At 38.6% G+C, this 24333-nt stretch overlaps 1 protein-coding gene across 1 annotated transcript in view; it reads right to left on the bottom strand.

Moving 5' to 3' along the window:
- The window catches only part of SDCCAG8 (SHH signaling and ciliogenesis regulator SDCCAG8), a 158029-nt gene that overhangs the window by 56371 nt on the left and 77325 nt on the right, over positions 1-24333 (bottom strand). The window contains exons 14-16 of the mRNA XM_065401267.1: positions 13743-13870; positions 11808-11916; positions 4888-5019 (exon numbers count right to left, since the gene is read on the bottom strand). Coding sequence (XP_065257339.1) covers positions 4888-5019; positions 11808-11916; positions 13743-13870 — 369 coding nt within the window. The remainder of the gene's footprint in view (positions 1-4887; positions 5020-11807; positions 11917-13742; positions 13871-24333) is intronic.

The following is a 24333-nucleotide window of genomic DNA, read 5'->3' as shown; positions in this document are numbered from 1 at the left end:
ATTATATTCAAAGAAGTGACTCAAAAACAACTTTAATTATTGTAATTTAAATATAAAATAACCTTGTCCTTAAAAATACCTCATATAATCAGAACAGATGTTTATAAACAGCATATTTTTTTATAGAGAAAGATAGAAATAATAGGGAAAAGTGTTATCTTGTCTGTTTTCATTGACACAAACATTTCCAAGCTGCTGCTTCAAAACAAGTTGAGTGATCAATTAATAAGGTCTTACTCTAACTACTGTTTCATGGAACTCAGAAAGGACTATAAAATAGTTACTGCCCCTGTCCTTTGTATCCCATAGCAAAAAACAAAGTGATGACAAACAAGAGTAACCTTTTTTCCTCACTATAAACACCATATTTCATTACAATATAAATGCAAAAGTGTATTTGTGGAACATCTCTCATCTGTGACAACAAATTATTGATTCACTCAGTATTTGCGAAATATCATAGACATCTGGTGAAAGACCAGAGGAGCAAAGAAGAGAAAATGTGGTACTAATATCCAAAGAAGTAAAGGATGATGACCATTGCAGTTACCATCCAGCAGGTTTAACTATAATATAGAAGGAGAAGACTCTATAAACATCTAGAGGGCAACAGAATTATGAACAATACGTAGTGTTTATGAAGAACACTGACTTCTGGTTTTGACAGAATTACAAAATTAGTGTGTGAAGAGACTGAAACACAGTAGCCTGTCTCAATTTTATAAAGCATTTGACTCATGGAAAGTTAAAATCAATCTGAATCAATTTTGAGAGTGATAAAAATATTGTCACATAGACTGAAAACTGACTGAAGACTGAAAACTGGCTGAAGAACCAAACAAGAGGATCAATAAATGGAAAATAAACTGGACTATATTCAATAAAAGTGAGAAACCTGGAAAGCAGTAATGCCTAAAGAGACCTTGGAGTAACAGCATATAGCAAATTAGAAGCAAGCTTACTGTGTGATACAGCAGCAAAAAGTGTTATCTGTGGTTGCATACAAAGAAGAAATGCATCACTGTGCAGAGGGGTAATTCTCTATACCACTTTCATGAGATCACTACACTTTGAGAAAAAAGGCTGAACAATGCAGCAAACTCCATTACTGTTAAGTTAATAATAATATAATAATAATAATAATATATAGAGATATCCTATCTCCTAGAACTGGAAGGGACCCTGAAAGGTCATCGAGTCCAGCCCCCTGCCTTCACTAGCAGGACCAAGTACTGATTTTGCCCCAGATCCCTAAGTGCCACCCCTGCAAGGATTGAACTCACAACCCTGGGTTTAGCAGGCCAATGCTCAAACCACTGAGCTATCCCCCCACCCCCAAAAAATGATGAATAGCCTGGGTAAGGTAGCAGCAGGCTGCAGAGGTCTAGAATAGCAGACTAAAAACCCTCACTAAGATTTTTTGTTTTGGGAAAGCATCAAATGCATATGCTAGAAAACAGTGGCTTTTTATGACTTGACTATGAATTGTTCATGTACACTAAGTACAGAAGCAAGTTCATGACCTTTAGGAACAAACTTAATACATTAGCTTAGCTGATATTGAAATCTACTACTCTTCTTCATTGTGGAAGTTGTAAAACAGCCTTACTGTGATTTTTAAGCTGTTTCTGATAACATTCCATTAACTACCTGGAGTTTAAATAAATACAGAATTAGATCAACTATAAAACCAAAGCATTCATCGCTTTCCCCTTTAATACACCAGTAAAATCTCTTGACTATGGCCCAGTTAGATGATAATATATGCCATATTTATACATTATAAAATATTAAATTTAGGAAAACACAGTTACTGCACTGGTTTTAGTGCTCTCCATCATTAAAAGCAATAGCAGACAGTAAGGCACTGCCTGCAGCATGACCACGTTCCTCTCAGACCAATTTTCTGTTCTGTATTAATGCTTTGATTCATTTCTAGTGCATAAAATTGCTGTGATTGTATAGAAAAGGATGAACAACTTCTTCATGATCTCTTTCATTCTAATGCGTATTAAATGTTGCCCTAACAGCTGAGAAAAGACAGATCTGAAATTCAAGCTAGTAGTAATAATGAAGCAGAGTGGCCTTGGTACTAAGCTATAAAAAAAGAAAAAATACAGATGTTTTCGATGGGCTCCTCTTTATGCAAGGTGTCTGGAATCATCTCACAACATACCAGTTTGTTATGGTGTTGAGACGGGGACTGATAAGGCTGGGGCTTCCAGCCCAGGAATTTGGTTCCCACTCATTCAGGATTCAGACTACAACAGCAGCAGCACAGTTGGGTATGGAGGCTAGGGTAATTCAGGCATTGGCATTCAGAAGCATACAGAATGTACATGAGACCCCAGGTAGGGAATTGTTTTTTGTTCATTTTGCATTGTTGTCATTCCAGATGCAGGAAGACAGGCCACGCCGACAGTGTATGGATGGGCATCCAGGCTGTCTGAGTGTTCGCAGCTGGGGCTTAGTGATGAAGCAGTCCTGAGCTAGCACAGAAGGAGGGGCATATTATGGGACCAGCTGATGCCACTTCTATATACTGTGGGGGCTTATCAGTGGGCACCAGATATGATTGTGGTGCAACGTGGGGGAAATGATTTAGGAATGTGTAAAGGGGTAGCCTTAATGCTTAGAGTTAAGAGGGACTTGGGACTGATCCTGGAACTTTTTCTACACGTAAAAATTTTATGGTAGGACATGCACATGCAGGGTGTGGCAGGGAACTGTGAAGCACTCCCCATGCCCCAGGGTCAACAAGGCTAGGAGGTATGTGAATTGGGAGGTGGTCAAATTCATGGGGATCACTGGGGTGGGGGTGGGGGGAAGGTGTCAGTAATTTTGCATTGTGACATTAATTAAACCGTATGTAATATCTCCTGTCCTTATTCCAGTATAAAGAGACAATACATACGTTTTCTAAAAGCAGAGGTGAGGCTGGAATTCCTATAGTAGCATGGATTACATTGTGAATGTATGCTCCACAAGCAGAGTATTTTCAGGTGCTGTTTTACTAGCAGCCAATTTATAACTCGAAAGGCCTTCACTTTTACTTATCCCACATCAGCTACCTAAACCAATATTTTATAGATGAAAATCCATTTTACCAATTAAAATGCAACATAACAGTTTTCAACTTCCAATAATTAAAAAGCCAGATTTTTTTCCTTACTTATACGTACTGTGGTAGTGCCCGAAGGCTCAACTGAGATTAGAGCTTCATTGTGCTAGGCGCTGTACAAATACATAGGCTGACATGCTCCCTGCTCCCCAAGGCTGGAATCTAATATAAAACAACTAATGCAAGGAACCAAGGCAGAGTCAGGGAGAGGAAGGATGAGGGTAACAATGAAATCATGTGGTTTCACAGATTAAGTGCACAATCTGAGATTTCAGAATTTATTTTTTTTCCTTTGAAGTTTAACTATGGGGGCAGAAGTGAGATGGCAGGAGCAGGATGAGTTACTGGGATAAAGCAAGCAAAAAGGAAGGAAAAGGAAGAACGGAGGGAAGGGAGACAGAGACCGGCAGGAGAGGAACTCTGTTAGAGAGCGGTAGGAGCGGGGTGGGGCAAACAATCACCAGACAGAACACCCTGTGTAACACATAGGCCTTGATATGCTGGTCCATCCAAACTCTGTTGAAATGGAGTGGGGGGCTGTAGAGAGCTGGTTGCAGCTCGCTCCCTGATTCAGGGCTGTCCAGTTCCAGCATAATGTAGAGCTGCCTCCTGTGCAGCCCTAACTTACATTACTGGCTTGAAGTCCCTCCGGAGTGGAGGATTTGGTGTACCAGAGCTATACTCTGCTATGCCCCTTTCCTCATCGTCCTGCCCAAACTCCCTCCCAGCATCCCCTTCTTTCTATTACACCGAGAACCCAGGGTGGAAGGAGCATGAGGAGGCTGGTGATGGAAGTTGCTAGGGAAGTCTCTGCTACTCTTGAGGGCTGGCTATTCCCCCAAAAGCTTCTGCCCTTCCTCATTCTCAGCCCACATGACTAAGGGATGGGGCACTACTTGAGTGGGGAGATGCCTTCATAAGAGTAACTCAAATAATATCAAACAATTGGCACTTTCAAGCTATTGGTCAAAACTGAATAGCTTCTACTTTATTAATACTTAGATTTTCAGTGACAGGTTTGTGTTTATATTAAACACAAATAACTAGGCGCGTTAAGAAAATAGTGCTGAAAAATATAGCATATTAAATAAGGGCACAAAAGAAAGACATATTAGTCCTAAATGGTGCACAGGATCTGATGCAAGATGTGAATATAGCTGAACCGCTTTGTAATAGTGCCAGGGGATGTTATGAAGGCCAAAAGTATAATTGGTTCAAAAAAGCATTAGATAAGGCCATGGAGAATAGGTCCAAGAATGGCTATTAGCCAAGATGGTCAGGGACGCAACCCCATGCTTTGGGTGTTCCTAAACCTCTGACTACTAAAAATTGGAACTGGACAACAGGAGATGGATCACTTGATAAATTGCCCTGTTCTTTTTGTTCCCTCTAAAGCTTCTGGCACTGGCCATCATTGAAATATGGGATACTGCGCTAGATTGACCACTGGTGTGACCCAGTATGACTGTTCTTATGACAATTCATCTGAGAGAGCCCAAACAGCAGAAACAGCCTACAACACATATGCTAAATCAATTAGGTATAAATTCTTCAGAGAATCGTGGAAACTGAACATGCTTTCCTGCTATTTATCCAAAACAGCACAAGCAAAAGAACAAACAGCACAAGCAAAAGAACAAACAAAGGATGGTCTGTGAGGTTTTGGTCATTTTCATAAAATAAAGACTAGAGCTTTTTTCTTGTTTATACAATACAACAGGTCCTGCATATATACCACATAGGGATGGATTAATAGAACTTCCTACCTCAGCTTCATTCTCTCATGCATTCTCCCATGCTGGATACACTGTTCTTCCAATTCATCATTTCTTTTCTGCATCTTCTCCAGTCTATCATGAACGTACTCATTTTCCTGACTAAGCTGGCTGACTTCAGACCTAAAGTAGTAAAAACACAGTGGTGATGGATGTTGTCAGATTTCATCCTATAGTGGGCCATCACTATGTAGTCTCAACCTTTATAAGACTTCTGTACATGTATGTGTAAATAGGCTCTTATTAGAACCTACAGAAACAAACATATGTTCATTTTTACTTAGCAAGCCACTTCCTACTATCTGGAGACATGACACTGTGGTATTCCACTTTTTGGTAACCCAGTTACAATAAGAGCAGCCTCTCACTTACAGATATGCAAAAACCCACTTACGCAAGATCACAATTTCCCTTGCTTGGTGTGGACAATCAGACTAAGGACTGATTTTAAAGACAATTGGCCATTTTTGGTGTCAAATGAGGTCAATGGAGTTGTATCAGATTTACATGCGCCCAACAGATCAGGACCTGAAAGCAAGATAGGTGATGGAATGCCTAGTTTGACAATCCTGACAGGGTTTAGGCAGGAGAGAGGTCTTTGAGCAGCTCGTTAGCTGTGGGGTCGAATGAGGACTTGGGTGGCTTTGTGCATGCCTAACAGCAGAAACTTGGATGTACTGGGGACTGTAGGTGCCCCTGGGGGTAAGTGGCAGCTAAGCAATTTTGTGAATGTCAGTGGTACGTAAATATCAGACATAGGCACGTAAGTCCTTTTGTGAATCTAGTCCTCTGTGTCTATGTGCTAGATACAGTACAGAACTGGAAACCGGGCACTCTTCAGTTCTAATCCTGGTTCTGACACAGACTCCTTCAGCAGCTTTGGACAAATCATTTATTTGAGTTTCCTAATATGTAAAAGGGAATAACAATGGTCAAGGAAGACTCCCCAACTGTGGGAGCACTAGGCCCAAGGTGGTGTCTCCCCTTCCCACCATCATGTGGGCTTGGGAGAAGCCTGCAGAGAGGAGCCAGACAGAAACTCCAGCCCGTAGGGACAGAAGAAGCCAAAGTGGGATCCTTTGACCATTCAGAGAACTTTCTACAGTTCTGACTGGACTTTCTCTGCCCTGTGCTGACTGGCTGCTCCAACCTTCTCCTTCCATCTCCCCTTTCTTCAGTCTCTTCATCTTAGCATCACTCCTCTTCTCCCCTTCCCTGTCCCCCCCATTGCTTTTCCCTTCAACATCCCCACTCCCTTTCCTTTAGCTTATCACTCCTAACTAAACCCACCAAAAATAAAATAATTAAAATATAATGGAACTAATGTGATGTTTGTTGCCATCAACTGTTTACTCTGATTGTAGCCTCTAAGGGGCAGGGACTGTCTTTGTTCTGTGTTTGTGCAGCTCCTGGCACAATGGGTCCAGTGCATGACTAGAACTCTCATAGGTGCTACAGAAATACAAATAAATAATATCAGCAACCCACCTCACAGGGTTTTTCAGATTAATTACTGAATGGTTTATAAAGCACTTTAAGACCTTTGAGTAAAAGGTACTGTTATAAGAGCAAAGTACTATTAATGTTATTAATAAGCTAAAACTGCTATGTTGAGTTTCAAAGTATATTTCTCAGAAGATGAATAGCAAGGATCACATTTTATTCACTCTACATGACAGAATAATTTCATCTTTCAACATCTCAGTTTGGGGGATAATACAACTTAGTACCTCACAAGGCACTGTAAGACTTAATAGATGAAGATATATTAAGTGTCTTGAGTCATTTAGGCAGAAAAGTCATTATGCAAGTGCAAATTATCATCACATATCCATAGCATATCATTACTATTGTAACTAGTGAAACTAAATATAAGAGTTATGAATATACCCTAGTGCAGTCATTCTGAATGAGGGGTATATGCATGCCCGTGGGGGTACGCAGAGGTCTTCCAGGGGATACATCAACTCATCTAGATATTTGCCTAGTTTTACAACAGGCTACCTAAAAAGCATTAGCAAAGTCAGTACAAACTGAAATTTCACAGGCAATGACTTATTTATAGTGCTCTATATACTATACACTGAAATGTAAGTACATCTCTACCCCGATATAATGCGACCCGATATAACACGAATTCAGATATAATGCGGTAAAGCAGTGCTCCGGAGGGGGGGGGGGGCTGCGCGCTCTGGCGGATCAAAGCAAATTCGATATAACGCGGTTTCACCTATAACGCGGTAAGATTTTTTGGCTCCCGAGGACAGCATTATATTGGGGTAGAGGTGTACAATATTTATATTCTAATTGATTTATTTTACAATTATATGGTAAAAATGAGAAAGTAACCAATTTTTCAGTAATAGTGTGCTGTGACACTTTTGTATTTTTATGTCTGATTTTGTAAGCAAGTAGTTTTTAAGAGAAGTGAAACTTGGGGTACACAAGACAAATCAAACTCCTGAAAGGAGTACAGTAGTCTGGAAAAATTGAGAGACGCTGCCCTAGTGGAATGACTGAATTCTAGGGGAGAGATTCTCTTCCAATTGTGGTACCCATGTGCTGCTCTGGTTGCATATGAGACATAAAAACACTGCAGTAGAATGGGGGAGAAAGCAGCATTGGGCCAGTGTAACTGGTTCTCCTCTAAAAGAACAGGAGTACTTGTGGCACCTTAGAGACTAACAAATTTATTTGAGCATAAGCTTTTGTGGGCTACAGCCGAATTCATCGGATGCATAGAATGGAACATATAGTGAGGAGATATATATAAACACATACAGAGAACATGAACATATATATCTCCTCACTATATGTTCCATTCTATGCATCCGATGAATTCGGCTGTAGCCCACAAAAGCTTATGCTCAAATAAATTTGTTAGTCTCTAAGGTGCCACAAGTTCTCCTGTTCTTTTTGCGGATACAGACTAACACGGCTGCTACTCTGAAACCTGGTTCTCCTCTGCTCTCCTCATAAACCCTCATGTGCTGGGAATGGAAGGGAAGTGTGTTGGAAAGGTGAGGGGGCAACACTATAGCACATAGCACTGTGGGGATTCTGGGTTATGATACAGCCTTCAGGAGGCCGCTGTTAAGTCTGAGCAGCTCATAGCTACCCTAATTTACATCACTGGCTGCACCAACCCCCGCAGAAGCCCAGAACTTGGACAGCAGAAAGATGGCTTATAATATACCACCTTGCAGTGCTGCCAACTCCCACAATTTTATCTCAAGTCTCTAAATATTTGGTGTTTTTCCTAGAGCGCCAAGATTCATGTGATTATGTGAGAATCTCAGCCTTCATTTAAAACAAAGGCTAGTTTTTATCCCAAACTGCTGTGAAAGTTTTGAGAACATAACCTACGGGCACCCTAAAATTCAAAATCCAGGAGGCAAATAAATATTCAATTTTTTTTAAACATGATTTTTAAGTTACTCCATTTTTTGAGGTCTGATTCATGTTTTTTTTGTAAACACTTGGATTTGGTAAAATTTCTTTTCCCCCCACTTCCTTCTACACTATCTTCTCTGCACTGTATTTCTTAGAGCCACAGCACAGAATCAGAGCGTAGCTGTTTTATGCAGCAGTGTCTATTCTTGTTCCTCAGAAAACCAGTCAATTTTATAGTATTACATTGACAAGTGCTATAAAGTAACATTTTTATTGACATAATTGGGATTGAGATAATTCTTCTTTAAGTGGATAACATATCATCTTAATGATTTGGTTTTGCAGACAGATTTCACATCCTGGTACCACTAGCTTGGGCAAGCTACTCCTGGTGTTGAGTATAATGAGTGCAGTCTCTAAACAGAACATCAACCAAACATGCAGAAAAATAGTTCAACCGGGTGTATGTTCTTTACTTCAATTAAACTCACACAGTTGGATACCTACTGTTGCCAAAACAGTAATATAATTTATACATTATAGTCCAAACAGTAAAACTACACTAAAAGTCATTTAACAATATTTATAACACCATAAAATACAGTGTTAAAATATATGAACTGCAATATGTACCAAAATTGTAAAATTTGTTTCTCATCATCAGTGATTAAAACCAGGATCATTGCTCTAGCTTCAGTACTCACAACCCTGGTGACAGATTAGAATTCAAATCTTAATGATCAATTTACAATTAACAAGATAGAAGTGAAACAAATTAAACCAACCATTATATATAATGAGACCCAATGGACTCCCATTGTTCCCCTTAATTACAAAACGCAAATCACAAATACACAATGGGCAGTGTTAAGCATCAATCCACAAATCTAGCAACTCAGACAGTAACAATCTGAGAAAAAATGAACCAAATAACACCAAAAAAACCCCAAAGGACTATAATTTAGATGTTTTTTTCTTTTTTTTTTTTTTTACACTTGCACGTGTATATAGTACCTTAACATATACTATTTATCTTCTATGCAACCTGAGGGGTGTATAATCTTGTTCAGTATTCTGTCCTGAGATCTATCTATAGCCCTAGGTAGGGGTTAGCTCACAATAAAAGGTTTTACCTAACAAAAAACATATTACAGATATCATACAGGAACCATGTATGAAGTGTAGTGAGGTAGATACACAGCTGGATGTACAAATGCATTTGTATAACAAACTTTGTCTGCTTCTTCTAAATGTGCACCAAATATCTTATATAAATCTATACTTCTATTGGATCTCTTATTGCAAAAGCTTAAGTGTTTTTACACACATTAATTAATATAGCATCATAGGACTCCTGTTAAGTATTATCCACATTTTACCAATGGGGAAATTGAGTCACAGAGGTTCCCAAGTAGCATGGCAAACAACATATCTAGGAAGAGAAATCATATGTTCTGGTCCCAGACCTCTGCTCTAATCACTAGACTAGACACTCTAATGTGCTGTGCAGAATCCAGGATTTTGGCAGCAACTGAAGCCTATGGTTTGGCCACTTTGTCAGACAAATAGGGCACACCGAATAAACTATATGATCAGAATCTGTTTTGAATAATATATATAGGCAGCATATTATGAAATCTGTAAGAGAATTCTAAGTTAAAAGAAAATGCCTTCTCCATTGACTCCTGGAATTGCAGCTGCACACACAGTGATCATGAGATAACAAAATTACTTCGAGTTAAGAGGATGTGAAAGCCAATGGCACACTGGGCGCTCTGACATTACTTCCTCTGGTCATTCAAATCACAGCTGCTAAGATCATCTTTCTGGTCTGCAATTCTAACCACATCTCACCAAATCCCTCTCCCATCTTTATTTCAATCTTCTTCTCCTTATCTTCAAGGCCCTTGACAATTCTGCCTCTCCCAACTTACCCATTCTTGTTTCTGGATTGAATCAAACCCCCATTCCCTCCTTTCCAATATCGTCAGCCTCAACCCACCATATGTCCACTTCTCACAACTATCTTCATGCTTTCATCCACACTGCTCCCTATGCACAAAATACCCTTCTTTAGGGATAGAAAAAGGTGCTACACAGTCCTCTTTCACATCCTGGACACTTCCAAGAAGTTAGTCAGCCAATATTGGCTAAAATGAGGGGACTAGAGAATTATTGAGAATTATTTACATAAAAAAGTATATATTTTCATTCTTTGCACCCACCCTTCATATGTTACTTGACAAGGTTTGTGTGTGTGTTGGAAGCCCTTAGTACGTTATATGAACAGGTGGAATAAATCTTATTTCAATTATTTTAAATTATTACTTTGCCTGCAGCCAATTATGGCTTCAAGCTTCACCAGCTCTCTGAATTTTTCCTATTTCGTGAGTCTTCTTATGTTACTCTTACAATGTTGGACAACCTGAAAGGCAGATTGACTGGCAAAAGTGCCGCTACTTTGCCTCTTGAGGAGCCAGCATGACATTTTCAACAGGGGAGTTTCTTTTTAAAATGACCCATTTTACATTCCCTCCATTTTTAATCCTTTCTCCAAATCCTTTGCTTTCCAAATTTACTTTGGATGAAATTCACCCCATATGGAGAGTATGCATAAAGTCTACGCTCCACTCAATACCCACTTTGTCCTGCAAGTAAGATTCAATGGTGGATAGGCTTGGTGGAGGCTCTCTGCAAAGAGGTGAGTTTCACCCTTTTGGAATACAAAATCAAATGGCTTATTTTATTAATATCACATATGAACACAGAATCTCAGTGCTAGAACCACAAAGTATCCCAATTCTTTGCAGGATAACCTTCTTCTAGCCTAAGAGCTAACTATGAACAGGATATAACACTATACTGTATATGGATATAGTGCAACTCTAAACTCCTACTTTTACTCAACTACTTTGGAGTTTAATTTTTGAGTTGTTCCACATGTAGAACTACCATTTACTTCAAGGGGAATGTCACATGAATGGAGGCTATAGAATCAGACATTTACTGAGCAACAATTTTCACAAGAGTTTGCTGAGAGGGAAGATGTGATGAAAATCCAGAACCACTAGCTAGTGTGTGCTACTGTAAACTAAATGGCTTATTTAAAAAATTCTAAGTCATTTAATCCCAGATACGCAACAGAATTCAGCTTCTTCGTGTGACATGAAGATATTTAACTGGATATTTATTATTTTTAGCATAATTTCAAACATTCGAATTATAGCAATTTGACAGTTAATTTACTACTTTTTATTTGAAGAATACTAATCCTAAAAAGAGTATAATATGTGATTTCTCAGATCTGAATAGTCCAAGTAATTTAAATGGAAACACTATTTGAAAAGTGTAAAATTAGAAATACCCTGGGCAAAATCCCATCTTGGTTTCTCAAGTTGCAGACGTCGTAACAGATTTGGAATAGGTGCGGATGACAAGTTTTAGAAGAAGAGAATAATAAATATAAATAAAAATAATAAATACAGTAGCTCACTTCTAAGTAGCAAAATGACACCTACCTGTTTTTTTCTGTTACATGTTCCAGCTTCCTTGCCAACATACAACATTCCTCCTTCAATTTTGCTATGAATGTATTCTGGGAGGTCAGCAAAGAATCCAGTTCATTCACTAGAAATTATATTTTTATATTTATAAAATTAAGACTTGATACAAAGATTTAAAATATTCTTATCCCCACACACAAACTTTTTTTAAAAATATGGTTTAAATTCCAGGCATTTGAACATGGGATAATGATCTAATCACTATTTACCAAAGAATGGCTAAACTTAAGAATTTCTGAATGGGAAAAATCTAAGCCACTTCTCCCACAAACATTTATCTTAACCTTTCCTGCAATTCTTTCATTAGGACATAATCTTGCAAGGTGCAGAGTGCCTTCTACTTCTCTTGAGATCATAAATGGAGTTGAGCATCACCTCACACTACCAGACCTTTGAACAGTTGTCCTTACTGCCTCTTTCTGGTAGGATGAGCAAACAGTCTCATTCACAACGGACATGCAGGCAACTTAACAAAGAGGCTATCTGAGGTGATAATGGACCAAAGCCTTTTGTGACAAAACTACCATAAATGCCAAATTCACTCTTGTTTGTTTTTCTTAAAGTTGAGAATTTTATGTTCATGAGGGGCATCAGATTGGCAAACACTGGGCTTTGAAGTCCTCCATATATCCAACAGGTACAGGATCAGGAGTGATAATGTCCTTACTGGGCCCACCAAGGTATCTTATCCATCTTTGCAGAAATCAGCTCATTTAGTCCTTGGTCTTTCTATTGAGTCTGACAACCAGCATTTGACAAATATGAGGTAGATACATAGACCTATGTCGAGTGGGAACTGCACTTAGACCACCATTTTATATTGATTTTTCTGTTACTATTGACCTAAACTGGGCTAAAACTTATTATAGCACCCCCTTCCACCAACATGTAGATGTTACAGATTTCCCCCACCTAGCATTCCATAGGGTCTAAGAGCTACAATTTGAGCCTTTGTTAACAATGTAATTGGTTAAATATTAAATGTGGAGTTATCCTTATTTTGCCTAATGCCATTCATAAACACAGAGCATTACAATCGTAAAACGACCGGCAAAATGTTTTGACTGTGAACAAATGAAATTGCATTTTCTGAAAGTCCTTTTCGGATTAAAGGTAAAAAGTTATAGGTCAGCTAAGCCAGTGTGATGAAGGATGTCCGCTTCCAGCCAAGCTGCCAGCTATGGTCAATGCTTTGTATTAGTAAATTTAAACTGCAGTAGTGATAACTTGAAGAATGCAAAGGATTAAACATCCTTGTTCTAGACTAGGGGAAAAACATACTAATGCTAAAAATGTTTGAGGCTGCAAAGATTAAATAAAGGAACATATCAATTTGGAGCCAGTGAATTACATCCAGCTGCGACAGTGAATTAAGAACCGATTAATGGTTAAAGCTTTTCTCCAGTTTGGATGCTGAAGCAAACTCATTAAGCTTTTAGAGTAGCTATAATGTGTGTACTGTGGGAACTGTTCAATGCTATTCAGGAGACTTTAACTGTAAGCTCAGAGCATTTCCCGCAGAGCTTCTGATGCTATTTTCTTTATATAACATGTGTGCCTGAAAATCCAGCCAAAAACAAGCCCTTTGTTTTTCTACTTTGTTGTGGTCTCTCTCAGCTTTACGTTTCTTGAATACAGGTAAATAAACTCATAATCCAGATGGTGCAACAGATGTGAGAGCAGCACTCTGAAATCAACAGACAGTGGGCAATACTTTCCATTTTCTCTTTTAAACGCTAACTAATATGTAATTCGGAATCTCCGGTGTAGTTAGCATCTGCTCCCTTCGGCCAGCCAAAGGTTACAGGTGTTCCTGATGTCATTTCACAGTAAGGCATGGGCCTGGCTTGTGAGTAAGTGCCCAGGCTCTAATCTTTTTCTACCACCTACCAGTTTTATCATGCTGGGCCTCCATTTGCTGCATCTTCTGTGTCAGCTCCTGCTCTCTTTGCTCCGCCTGAAGGGCTCGGGTCTTTGCTTCATTGCTAAAACTGTGCTGAATACTTTCTTTCTTCAATCTGTAAAAACAAACAGGAAACAGAAATACAAAATATATACTACTCTACAGATGAGTCAAATGCCAAAATGGATAGTTCAACTGATAATTTAAAAAATTTGGTCTAGCTTTACACAACAAACATTTTCCCCACACGCACACTTGAAGTTGAACATGCCAACCTTTCTTTTACAATGACAAACACACCCCAGTGGCTAGCAGAAAATGGACGAAAGCATGACCTATTTTCTGAGTGAAAAAGGATTCCTCTTCCAGAGAATAATCCATGTATTCTTGGATTATACTTTATAATATTAAATGAGTCCTCCAGTATGAGAAAGCCTCCCTTAAGATCCAATTTGCCTTGTGCAGTTTATCTGTTCTCTCTTGTAGCTGTTATATATTTCATCTAGTGATAAAGTTTAGGGGCCTGATCCTGAGATGAACTAAACTCCTAGTGAAATTAATGGGAGTTGAGTCAATGGCAACAGTTCCCACAGTGTTCACATTACAGCTATTCTACAAGCTTAATGAGTTTGCTTAAGCATCCAAACAGGAGAAAAGCTTCCACCATTAATTTAAGACAACAGAAAATGAAGGTAGAGCTCTCTGGGTTTCGTAAATGCAAAATAACCCGTAAAACAAAATAGAACAAAAAACTTAACCCTGCAACAGCAGCTCCTGTCCTTTGGGACTGGACCCTGCTCTGGGCCTTGTGACCTGGCGCACAGGGTCACAGTTCCACTCAGGTTTGCCTCATAACAGATGGGAGGGAGAAATTTGAATTGAGACCTGGTGTCCAGAGCAGGGAGCTGGATCCAGCCCCCTGGCACAGGAGCTGCTGCTATGGGGTGAGTGCGGGACAGGATTGTTCTGCAACCCCTCCCCCAGGCGTCATGACCCAGCCCTTCCCCCAGAAGACAGACAGACACACACATGTGCACACACAGAGCCTGGGGGCCTGCACACGTGCACGCACACCCCCTCCGGTCAGGACCTTATTGCTCCCATCCATCCAGGCCTCCCACACACACTCCAGGAACAGGACCTGACCCCTGACTCCTCAGAGCTCCCCCACACACATACCCCCAGGGCAGGACCCAACCCCCTCCCTCTGGAGACAGGACCTGACACCCCCCCACAGGCCTCCCACCAACAGCCCCAAAGGCAGGACTCAACCCACCTGTCCCTGAGCAGCCCATCTCCCTAGGAGCAGGACTCAATCCCTCCCACAATACAACAAAATAAATGAAAAATTATAAAAACTAAAAAATTTCACAGGGCTCTAGATAAGGGCATCCAGTACCTCACAGGAAACAGTTAACATGTCACAGGGGACTGATCCTGCGTGTGCAGACCTTTAGGGCTTACACAATAAGGCTGTATGCAGGTGACTAATTGCCAGTCCCACTACTAAGGTCTGAAGACACAAGTTTGCTAGCCATTTACTTGACTGAATATACAAGGTGTGGCAATCACTACAGAGTCAAAATAAATGTCAAGTTATCACACACCATGCAAACTTTTTCTTTGACACACATGCCAAGCAAAGTCATCATGGGTAACAAGAAAGGGAAAGATATGCATATATTAGATAATGGCCTGTGCTGCAAAGGAGTTTAGTCCTGCTATGAACCACTGCAAAGATTGGATCTAGAGCAAACCTAACCCAAAATGTGAGTGTGCTCATGTATATGGGGGTTGATCTTAGGTTTAAAAAAAACAACAACACAAAACAATAATTCTATAGTCCTGCTGTAACTACTTTAATTGGTTTAAGAATACCTTGAAAGTACAATTTAAGAAATCCTTTTATCCTCAGTGATATTACGAATTGCATCGGGCTATAAAATAAGAAGACAGTTCTGGGAATGGGTCACATAAGGATAGTGCCACACCTCATTTGGCTGCGGCACTTAACCTTTGGCTTTCTGCCTAATAACCCATCCGAGATATTACAATATCTCAGCATGACATACACAATGTTACATCTTCTTGCTTACATTTATGCCAAAGCAATATAAATGGTGGGTGGGTTACATTACACACTAATTCCTGGACCCGATGTTGCAATCTGACCTCAGACAAAACTCTCCTTGAAGGCAGTGGGAGCTTTGCCTGAGGTAGGACGGGGCCTGATGTGACAAAAAGAAGACATGTTGGCCGATGGGGGTGGGGGAGAAAAGGAAAGTGAAGAAAAACATGTTTTGTCATGGAAACATTATAGAATAAGATGTGCCTAATCATATAATTCACAATCCTAGTTTTGAAAACAAACCTTTTAAAAAAAAAATCACATTAAACTAGATTGTGCCTCACCCTGGGCACTCAAGGAGGACCAACACAGACACAATATCAGTTCTCATGTTTCTGACAAGGACCAAGGAAGGCCAACACTGACAGTAGCATGAAACTTGTGAAGAGGGTTCACATACCTCTCCTACATAATGGCGAGCAGAGGTGGGTAAGGACACTCGGGCTTGTGGTCCTCCATTACCCCTGGAAGGATGTGCCTCTCCTTCATGCACAATGGGTAAAATTTTCAAAAGCGCTTAGGTTACGTAGGGCAGGTCTACACTACAGCCGGGATCGACACTCTGAGATCGATCCACCGGTGGTCGATTTAGTGGGCCTAGTAAAGACCCGCCAAATCGACTGCAGATCGCTCTCCAGTCGACCCCTGTACTCTACCCCTGACGAGAAGAGTAAGGTAAGTTGATGCGAGATTTTCTCCCGTCGACACCCCGCGGTAACTCGACCTAAGGTACGTCGACTCCACTTAGGTTACTCACGTAGCTGGAGTTGCGTAGCATAGGTCGACTTACCACGGTAGTGTAGACATAGCCTCAGGCTCCTATGTCCCATTTTCTAAAGTGACACAGGCACTTAGGAAACCTACTTCCCATTGACTTTCAATAACACTTACATTCCTAACTACCTAAGATACTTTTGAAAATTACACCAAATATCTCTATGAGCAGCTGCCAGTACACAGACCCATCTTGTCCATTGTACTTTGCATCACTTTAGTACAATCTTAGCAAGGACTTGAATTTAAAAGACGTTTCTGAACTGTCTTGTCATCAGTAACCAAAATAACATTAAGAGCAACGAATCTAAGGAAAAAAAAACTGATAATCAAAGAATATCCTTTGTCTTGCTCACACACACACACACACACACACACACACACACACACACACAATAGGAAAAAAATGAAAATCTCATTGCATTTATTTATTTTAATCTTGATGGACAAGCCTTAAAATAATCAAGAAACTCTACTACATTTATCAATTTCTGACACCGAAATCAGAGCTAAAGCCATTGAAATGTAATAAGGGATCAAAATTAGAAAGTCCTCTGAAGGGTAAAATAAAGATATATTTCAATGACAAAAAACAGCCTTTTTGTTCTTTAATAATACACCACCTAGCTCTTACATAATGCTTTTCATCTATAGATCCCAAGTCACTTTGCAAAGGAGACAAGAATCGGTATCTCCATTTTACAGATGGGGAAACTTAGGTACAGACACATGAAACACATCTTAACTACTCTTTTCAAATCAGAAAAATTTTCTATTTATGCATACAGCGTTTCCTGGGAATTGGACTGTTACCAGATGAGGGGAGAGATTTAAGGAACTTTAGTCAGATCATGTATGTGTTCTATGCTTTTACCACAATAAATACCAGGAACACTAGTTTTGTTTTTTGATTTTTTTTAATTCAGATTTTGTTTTAAACAAAATATATATATATTTAAATTTCACTACTCATAGGAGTGAAGACTTGCACGATGAGCTTTTCAATTCTCAATCGCCAAAATGTGTACCAAATGGGGCATGAGGAGACAGAAAACCTTTTACAGGAGGGATTCTCAAATGTTTTCACAATGTGGCTCACATTTTAATGCAGATCGTCTCATGGACCTTTTATCTTCCCATTGAAAGTCCCATAGACCACTTTTCCTCCCATTCACAATAATATAGACAACTCCCTGGCAATTATTGCATTTGGTTACACAGAAGCAAATATATTCAGAAGGTATTTTAATGCATTTTAGCAGCTGGAAATAGGGAGGAAGAAAAGCATACAACCAGCTAGTTTTCTGTGAACCACCAGCATGTGCTCCACACACCACAGTTTGGGAATTTTTGTTCTAAAGCCAGATAATGGTATGAACATAGCCCAGCCATATGGGTAGCAAACAAATTGTGATTAGGAGATTGCAATCCATATTCATAATTTGAAAAAGTTTTTATTTGCTGGTCTAACTGTATAATGTTCCTGCAGTCACTCTGTACATAGAATTCCCACTGTACTTAATGGGAATTCTGCATGAGACTAACGGCAGCATCAGATCATTTCAAAGTACTAGAAATTAAATATTAAGAAACAATCCTGTACTGGATGGAGTCTATGAGCTAACAGGCCTTGTTTATCTCAAAACATGTATTATTCCACATACAGAATCATTAAATATGGGATAAACCTAAGTACTTTTCGCTTCAAAGGCAAAGCACACTTCTTTGACCTTGCCTTTTTTACCGTAAACACACAGCAGCATGTACATTAAAAAATAAAATAAAATAAAATAAAAATCCCTAAACAGAACCCTACAAAAACAAAATCCTTGGCTACACACAATATTCTCTCCCCGGGGAGAAGATGAGAGAGATGTTAATCACATAACTTAATCCACTACCTGAAGGCAATCAACTACTACGATGATGAGGGCAGTAGAAAGACCTATATAAAAAAGTTTGACAGAATTTGCCACAAATTTCTCCCCTCCATCCTTCACTAATCCATTTTCAGATTACAGCTATGTTGCAAGTAGAAGGGCAAGCATGCAGCTTCTTCACAACTTATTCTGATATTAAAGCATTGGGAATTAGGGTTTCAAAAATTAAAAGTAAATTACCATGCACCAGGAAGGCATTCACCCAAGGCATGGACTTAATTTGTTCCCTCTGTTAATCTAAAAACCCTAAAAATCACTTTCAAATCTGTCATCCCATTCCATTCTGCTTAATGCCATTCAGTTATTTTTAATGATGATCACATCTATCCACAGTTACCACACAGTGTTCGCTTAGATCCCTCAGTATTTCTCTGTTTAGACTAGAAAATACCTGTGGGATCTTAGATACCACTGTGTTGTAACTAGGTAAAACTGAATTTCAGTGATGACCACTATACTTATACAAAGTAGGAAATGTTTAGCATAAAATACAAGTATTACATCTATTTTTCAAATTAACAGAACTCTAGAAGGGGAAAAAAGACCAATGCATGTGTATGTGTACTAGAACTGTATAAAATTACCAACTCATAAAAGCCATTATTACCAGGTCATTATTTCAAACCTCATCGGGTTTTGAAAGATTGCCCTTCATGGCAATTACATCCTGGTTTGCTCTCTCTCTGTGAGTTGCTGGGAGCAAACTGGCCATGGACTCTCTACAGTTGGTTGCAAGGTTATCTCAGAGGGCACATGCTCCTGGAACTGACTCCAGCCAGCAGACTGTTTGATGAACTTCCAGACAGTTTAAGATTTACTTATCTGGTCAAATGTTTCACTGACCCGCGGATTTATGGATTAAATTTATTAGGTGCTTTTCAGCGATTGTGTCATTGATAGAGTGCAAACAGTTCTATTCCAGAGCATTTAAATTTAGAGATTATTTTATAAAATTATTATTTTTATTGATTTATAGCAAACAGGTGTTTTAGCAATGGGTACTGACATAGCTTTCTATAACAATAAATACCTGATTCTGATCTCATACTAATGAGAATCAGGAGTAATTCCAGCCAAGTCAATGAAGTTACACTAGGCTAAAACTGGTGTGGGATTACATTCAGGACCTAAATAAGGTATTCCAGCTGCTGCTGTATTTTAAATGTGTTTCAGACTAATTTAAAATGCTCAAATACAGTGTAAAAATTGCCTTTAAAATGATATAAAACAGAACAAAATCTCTTAACTACAAGCATTAAAGTGTCTCTCTCCCAAGATGACAGTACTTCTCAGAAACCTTACAAAGCCAAGAAAACCTTATTCAGAGCAATCAGAGTTAAAGTTTGACAAATTTCCAAATTTAGGCAACTGATTATCCTTAAGCAACCTGACAAATTATCCTAAAATCACTTTCTCACATTAAAGCAAACAGTACCACCATTACTAATAAAGGGTATGACAGTACTGTTTGCTTACTACATTAGAATTCAGCTAGTGTCAGCATTTTTATAATAAAATCCTATATTTTGGGGGAGTCTCAACTTGGCTTTTACAATTCAGCCAAGGGTGAAAGTTCATACGTAATTTCACAGCTCACTGACAAACTTTATTTCACAGACTCTTATATTTATGCAATATAGCCAAAATTATTCTACCAAAATTAAAACTAAGCTTATGGCTTTAAAATATTTTTTGTATTTGTCCAAATGTAAATCATTTAATGGAAAATTAGACGATTTGAAGGTTTGGTAAAATGGAACACAATCCTATAATGTCCAGCCTGAGTCATTTGTGGAAAGAAGATATTACACTACAGCAGCTGTGGTATTAAATGAGTTTGAGGTCTTACTACAATTCCTACTACAGTGGTTTTCAACTTGTGGTCCGCAGATCCCTGGGGGTCCACAGACTATGTGTAACAGGTTCAGCGAAAGTTTGTTACCGCCATAGGCAGCGGTTTTCAACCTGTGGTCTGCGGACCCCTGGGGATCTGCAGACTATCTCTAAGATTTCAAAAGGGGTCCACAACTCTATTTGAAAATTAAGAGTCCGCAAATGAAAAAAGGTTGAAAGTTGCTATCCTAGTAGATAGTTGTACACATTACAACTGAACAGTTATCAACTGGAAACCTTGGTCAGGGCCGGCTCCAGGCACCAGCTAAGGAAGCAGGTGCTTGGGGGTGGCCAATGTTTGTTTGTTTTTTGCTTCGCCGCTTGGGGCGGCAAAAAAGCTGGAGCCGGCTCTGACCATGTTCTCAGAGAGTTGAAGTATTCTATGGACATAGAACCTGAATCACCCTTTCATCCATACAAGAGCTCCCTAAAGGTCAGGTTTTAGGCATATCAAATGGGCAATGCGAAGAAGCCTTAACATATGCGACTTGGGCAGTACCAGTTCTGTCTATAGATTTCAGTCAATACAGTTTTTTGAAGCACTAGATTCACTTATAAAATAAAAATTGAAACAACCCCCCCAATTCAATGTAAAAGCTTTTATCTGTAAACAATTAGTCCATAATATGATCTCTCTCTCTTTTGGCATTTCCTCCCCAAAATTTTAATATTGAAAATTGGCTACCATACACAGAACATTACTACTTTTTATTTGGATTTTTAATATATCAATGCACAATTATTTAATTATTCAATTAATTTCTCTCTTTTTCAGTGGTTTATAATATTTTCAGATCAATAATCAGCATTTACAGTATGTGAAATACATTTATAGCAGGCGAAATTCTGGTAAAAGTGTAGTTGGTAGCATGCCTTGCAATACAATTTAATTTTAGATTGCATCTTTCATATAAATTTGCCAACATACAATAATGGACAACATTATAAAATGGTGTAGGAAGAGGCCAGGAGAGCAGGTAAAACACAGCACTAGGAATGGTGTAAAGATTTGATAAACTTGCTGGTATGGGAACTAACCAACAGCATATTGGTTATAGACAGTGTGGAACAAGTGGGTTATATGAAATATTAAAATATAGCCCCAAAATAAAAATAGCATGCCTTCTATTCTGAAGGGATTTCCCCCCATCCCACCACTTATCTTAATTTTTTAAATACACATATGCACAAAAACACATTCTATTGTAAGACAATTATGAGCAAGCAAGTCAAAGACTTTTACAAATGATTAAATGCTGAAGTGTTTGATTACTATTGAAGCCATTTACTGTATGTGTAAATAACAACAATCTCCATCTACAACATTAAAACAAGTTCTGGGAGGCTTTTTCTTGACATGTGATGGTTTGTGAGGTTGTTGCTGGTGCTTTCTCTGACTTCTCACTGATGTTACTTTGGGACAGACCTTAGGTGAATAACTTCTGGCTGGGGTTATTCAAAGGCCTGCAAGATGCCAATTGTTCTCAACTACCATTAAAGTCAACAGGAACTGAATGGGTTCAGCACCTTACAAGATCAAACCCATGAGCAGAAATGGAGTGGCGTGACAGGACAAAGTAATAAGGATAATGCTATCATTTGAGGGAGGAGAATATTTTATTCTTCTGGGCTGGGAAAAATCAAAATCCTTCTCTTGTCCTGAAATAAGTTAGCAAATATAGCAGCAAACTGGCATTAAAGATGTGACCAAAAACAATAGAAGTGGAGACGTGCAAAGGCAAAACTTCCACAGTACTTGAGCATTACCATTGTGCTTAGGTATTGCAGAGGACTCCCAACAGTAGATGAATGACCTATTACATGTGGCAAGACTTAGGCATGCTGGCACCCCAGCGTGATGAGTTAAGACTGGAAATCTAGCCCCATAGTTTTATATTTTCTTGCTCTGGTTAGTTTGTGGCACAACCTTAACATTATTCTGTAATCATAACTTTTGTGTGCATTAAATATTACAAATAATGGACAGGCAATATCTATGTCAAGCTTTTTTTTTTTTAAATCAGATTTCAAATATCTATACCTTGGTCTTCACAGGATAAAGTATAATGTATTTCAATAACAACTTTCAAACTAAACTCACAAATTAGTACCATTATGCTAAGTGCTAGATATCCCACTGTGCAGTTTTGCTTTGTGAATTTTTACCTTCTTCCATGCACACTTTTAGCCACTGATTGCACAGCCTTTCAATGTTTTCTGCCTTTTCCTTTAAATAAACTGGCTCTGGCTCCTTCCATCTGGTTCCCCTTCCGTCAGCAACCCTGCACCTGTTCACACCTCCTCTCCTGTTGGATTCCACTGAACATTTCCTCCTCTGCCAGGGCTATTCTGGCACTCGCAACCTTTCTGTCATTCAATCCATCTGTCAGAAGTGAACTTTGTTTACTGCAAGCTTCTGCTTTCTTCTTCAAGAAGCAAAGCCCCTCAAGGTCATTGTCAAATGAACTGTCGGTATGGATTTAAATCTACTTCTGCTAACCAGCAGAATAAGAAGTTCTGTACAGTAATGTATTTGTGAAAATTACTTTTGGGTATAGGAAGACAATAATGTGGAGGAAAAATATAAGACTATTTTAACAACTAATATGTCTTTCTTCACGTCTTTTTTTTTTTAAACATGCAAAAAACTGGTACAAATGCTTTAAATATTTTCTAGTTATAACAAAAGACAAAATAGTAAAGGCTTTATAAATAGAAGATTTACAATTAAACAAAAATACCAAATTCCACCTTAAAAGAAAATCTGTACTGTAAAGCAGAAAAATGTGAGGCAAAAGTATTTACTAAAACTGAGTTAGGGAGAAGAGAACAGCAGGATAAGAAAGTTCACAATCAAATTATTTTAAATATCCAAAAATGGCCCACATCAATTGTTATATTACTTTTAACGAGTAGTACCATTATTTCCTTGAAATAATTGTTCTTTTAAGCTCCTTTAGAGAGATGTTAAAAATACAGCACTTTTAAAAATAATAGTTTGTTAAACTGAAGCCTGAAAACATAATTTTCTCACTTTCTGTCCTTGTGCAAGATGAATATCCATCTCTCTACTACAATACTGTCTGTACATAAAATTAGAATAAATTGTAAAAAAAAAAAAAAGTTTTGGGTCAGGATAGAGATAAACATCATACTGTCAACAGGATCCATTATGTGTAACTATTAATGCACTCATCCCTCTTTTCATAAATAGATTCTGATAACCACATACTACTGAATTATTAACTAGTCTCTTAGATAGTCTCATTCTTCTGGAATAAGAAATATCCTTCACAACATGTAATTCAGGTGTCCTTTAAGAAACAGAAAATTCACTCAACAAAAGGAAAAACTGTGCCAAAAAAAGTTTTTAAAAGCATTTTACCACCTGTAATTATAACGAACCAAACATTTTATTCAGCTTTCTACAGAAAAAAAAAACAATCAGGTGTTAAACTTTCATGGATAAATTCAGGATCTATGAAAGCAAATACAACCTCATTGGCTGAAATGGAGTTACATCTGGTTACATTAGGTCTGAATTTGACTCAAAGTTTAAGAAATAAGGTCTTGTACAGTATTATGACAAATTAGTACTAAACATAGTTAGCCAAATATAGTATCAATTTAATATCAGATACATCGTCTGTTGGGGGACTACTCTGTTCTCTGTGATCTAATGATTCTTTTTCCATCTTATTTCTGGGGGTCCTTATTTTCTCCTCTAGAGTGTTACATGGAGGGGAACAAAAATGTTAGAAATTTGTAGAAAGGGACCTGAGGGGCAAGAGGAGCACACAGCAACATCCCACCTAATTGCATAGCCACTTGTATTCCTCTCCG

Source organism: Emys orbicularis, chromosome 3 (assembly GCF_028017835.1).
Source record: "Emys orbicularis isolate rEmyOrb1 chromosome 3, rEmyOrb1.hap1, whole genome shotgun sequence".
Lineage (NCBI taxonomy): Eukaryota > Metazoa > Chordata > Testudines > Emydidae > Emys > Emys orbicularis.
Note: the sequence above shows the minus strand (reverse complement) of the source record. Positions and strands in the feature narration are given on the sequence as shown.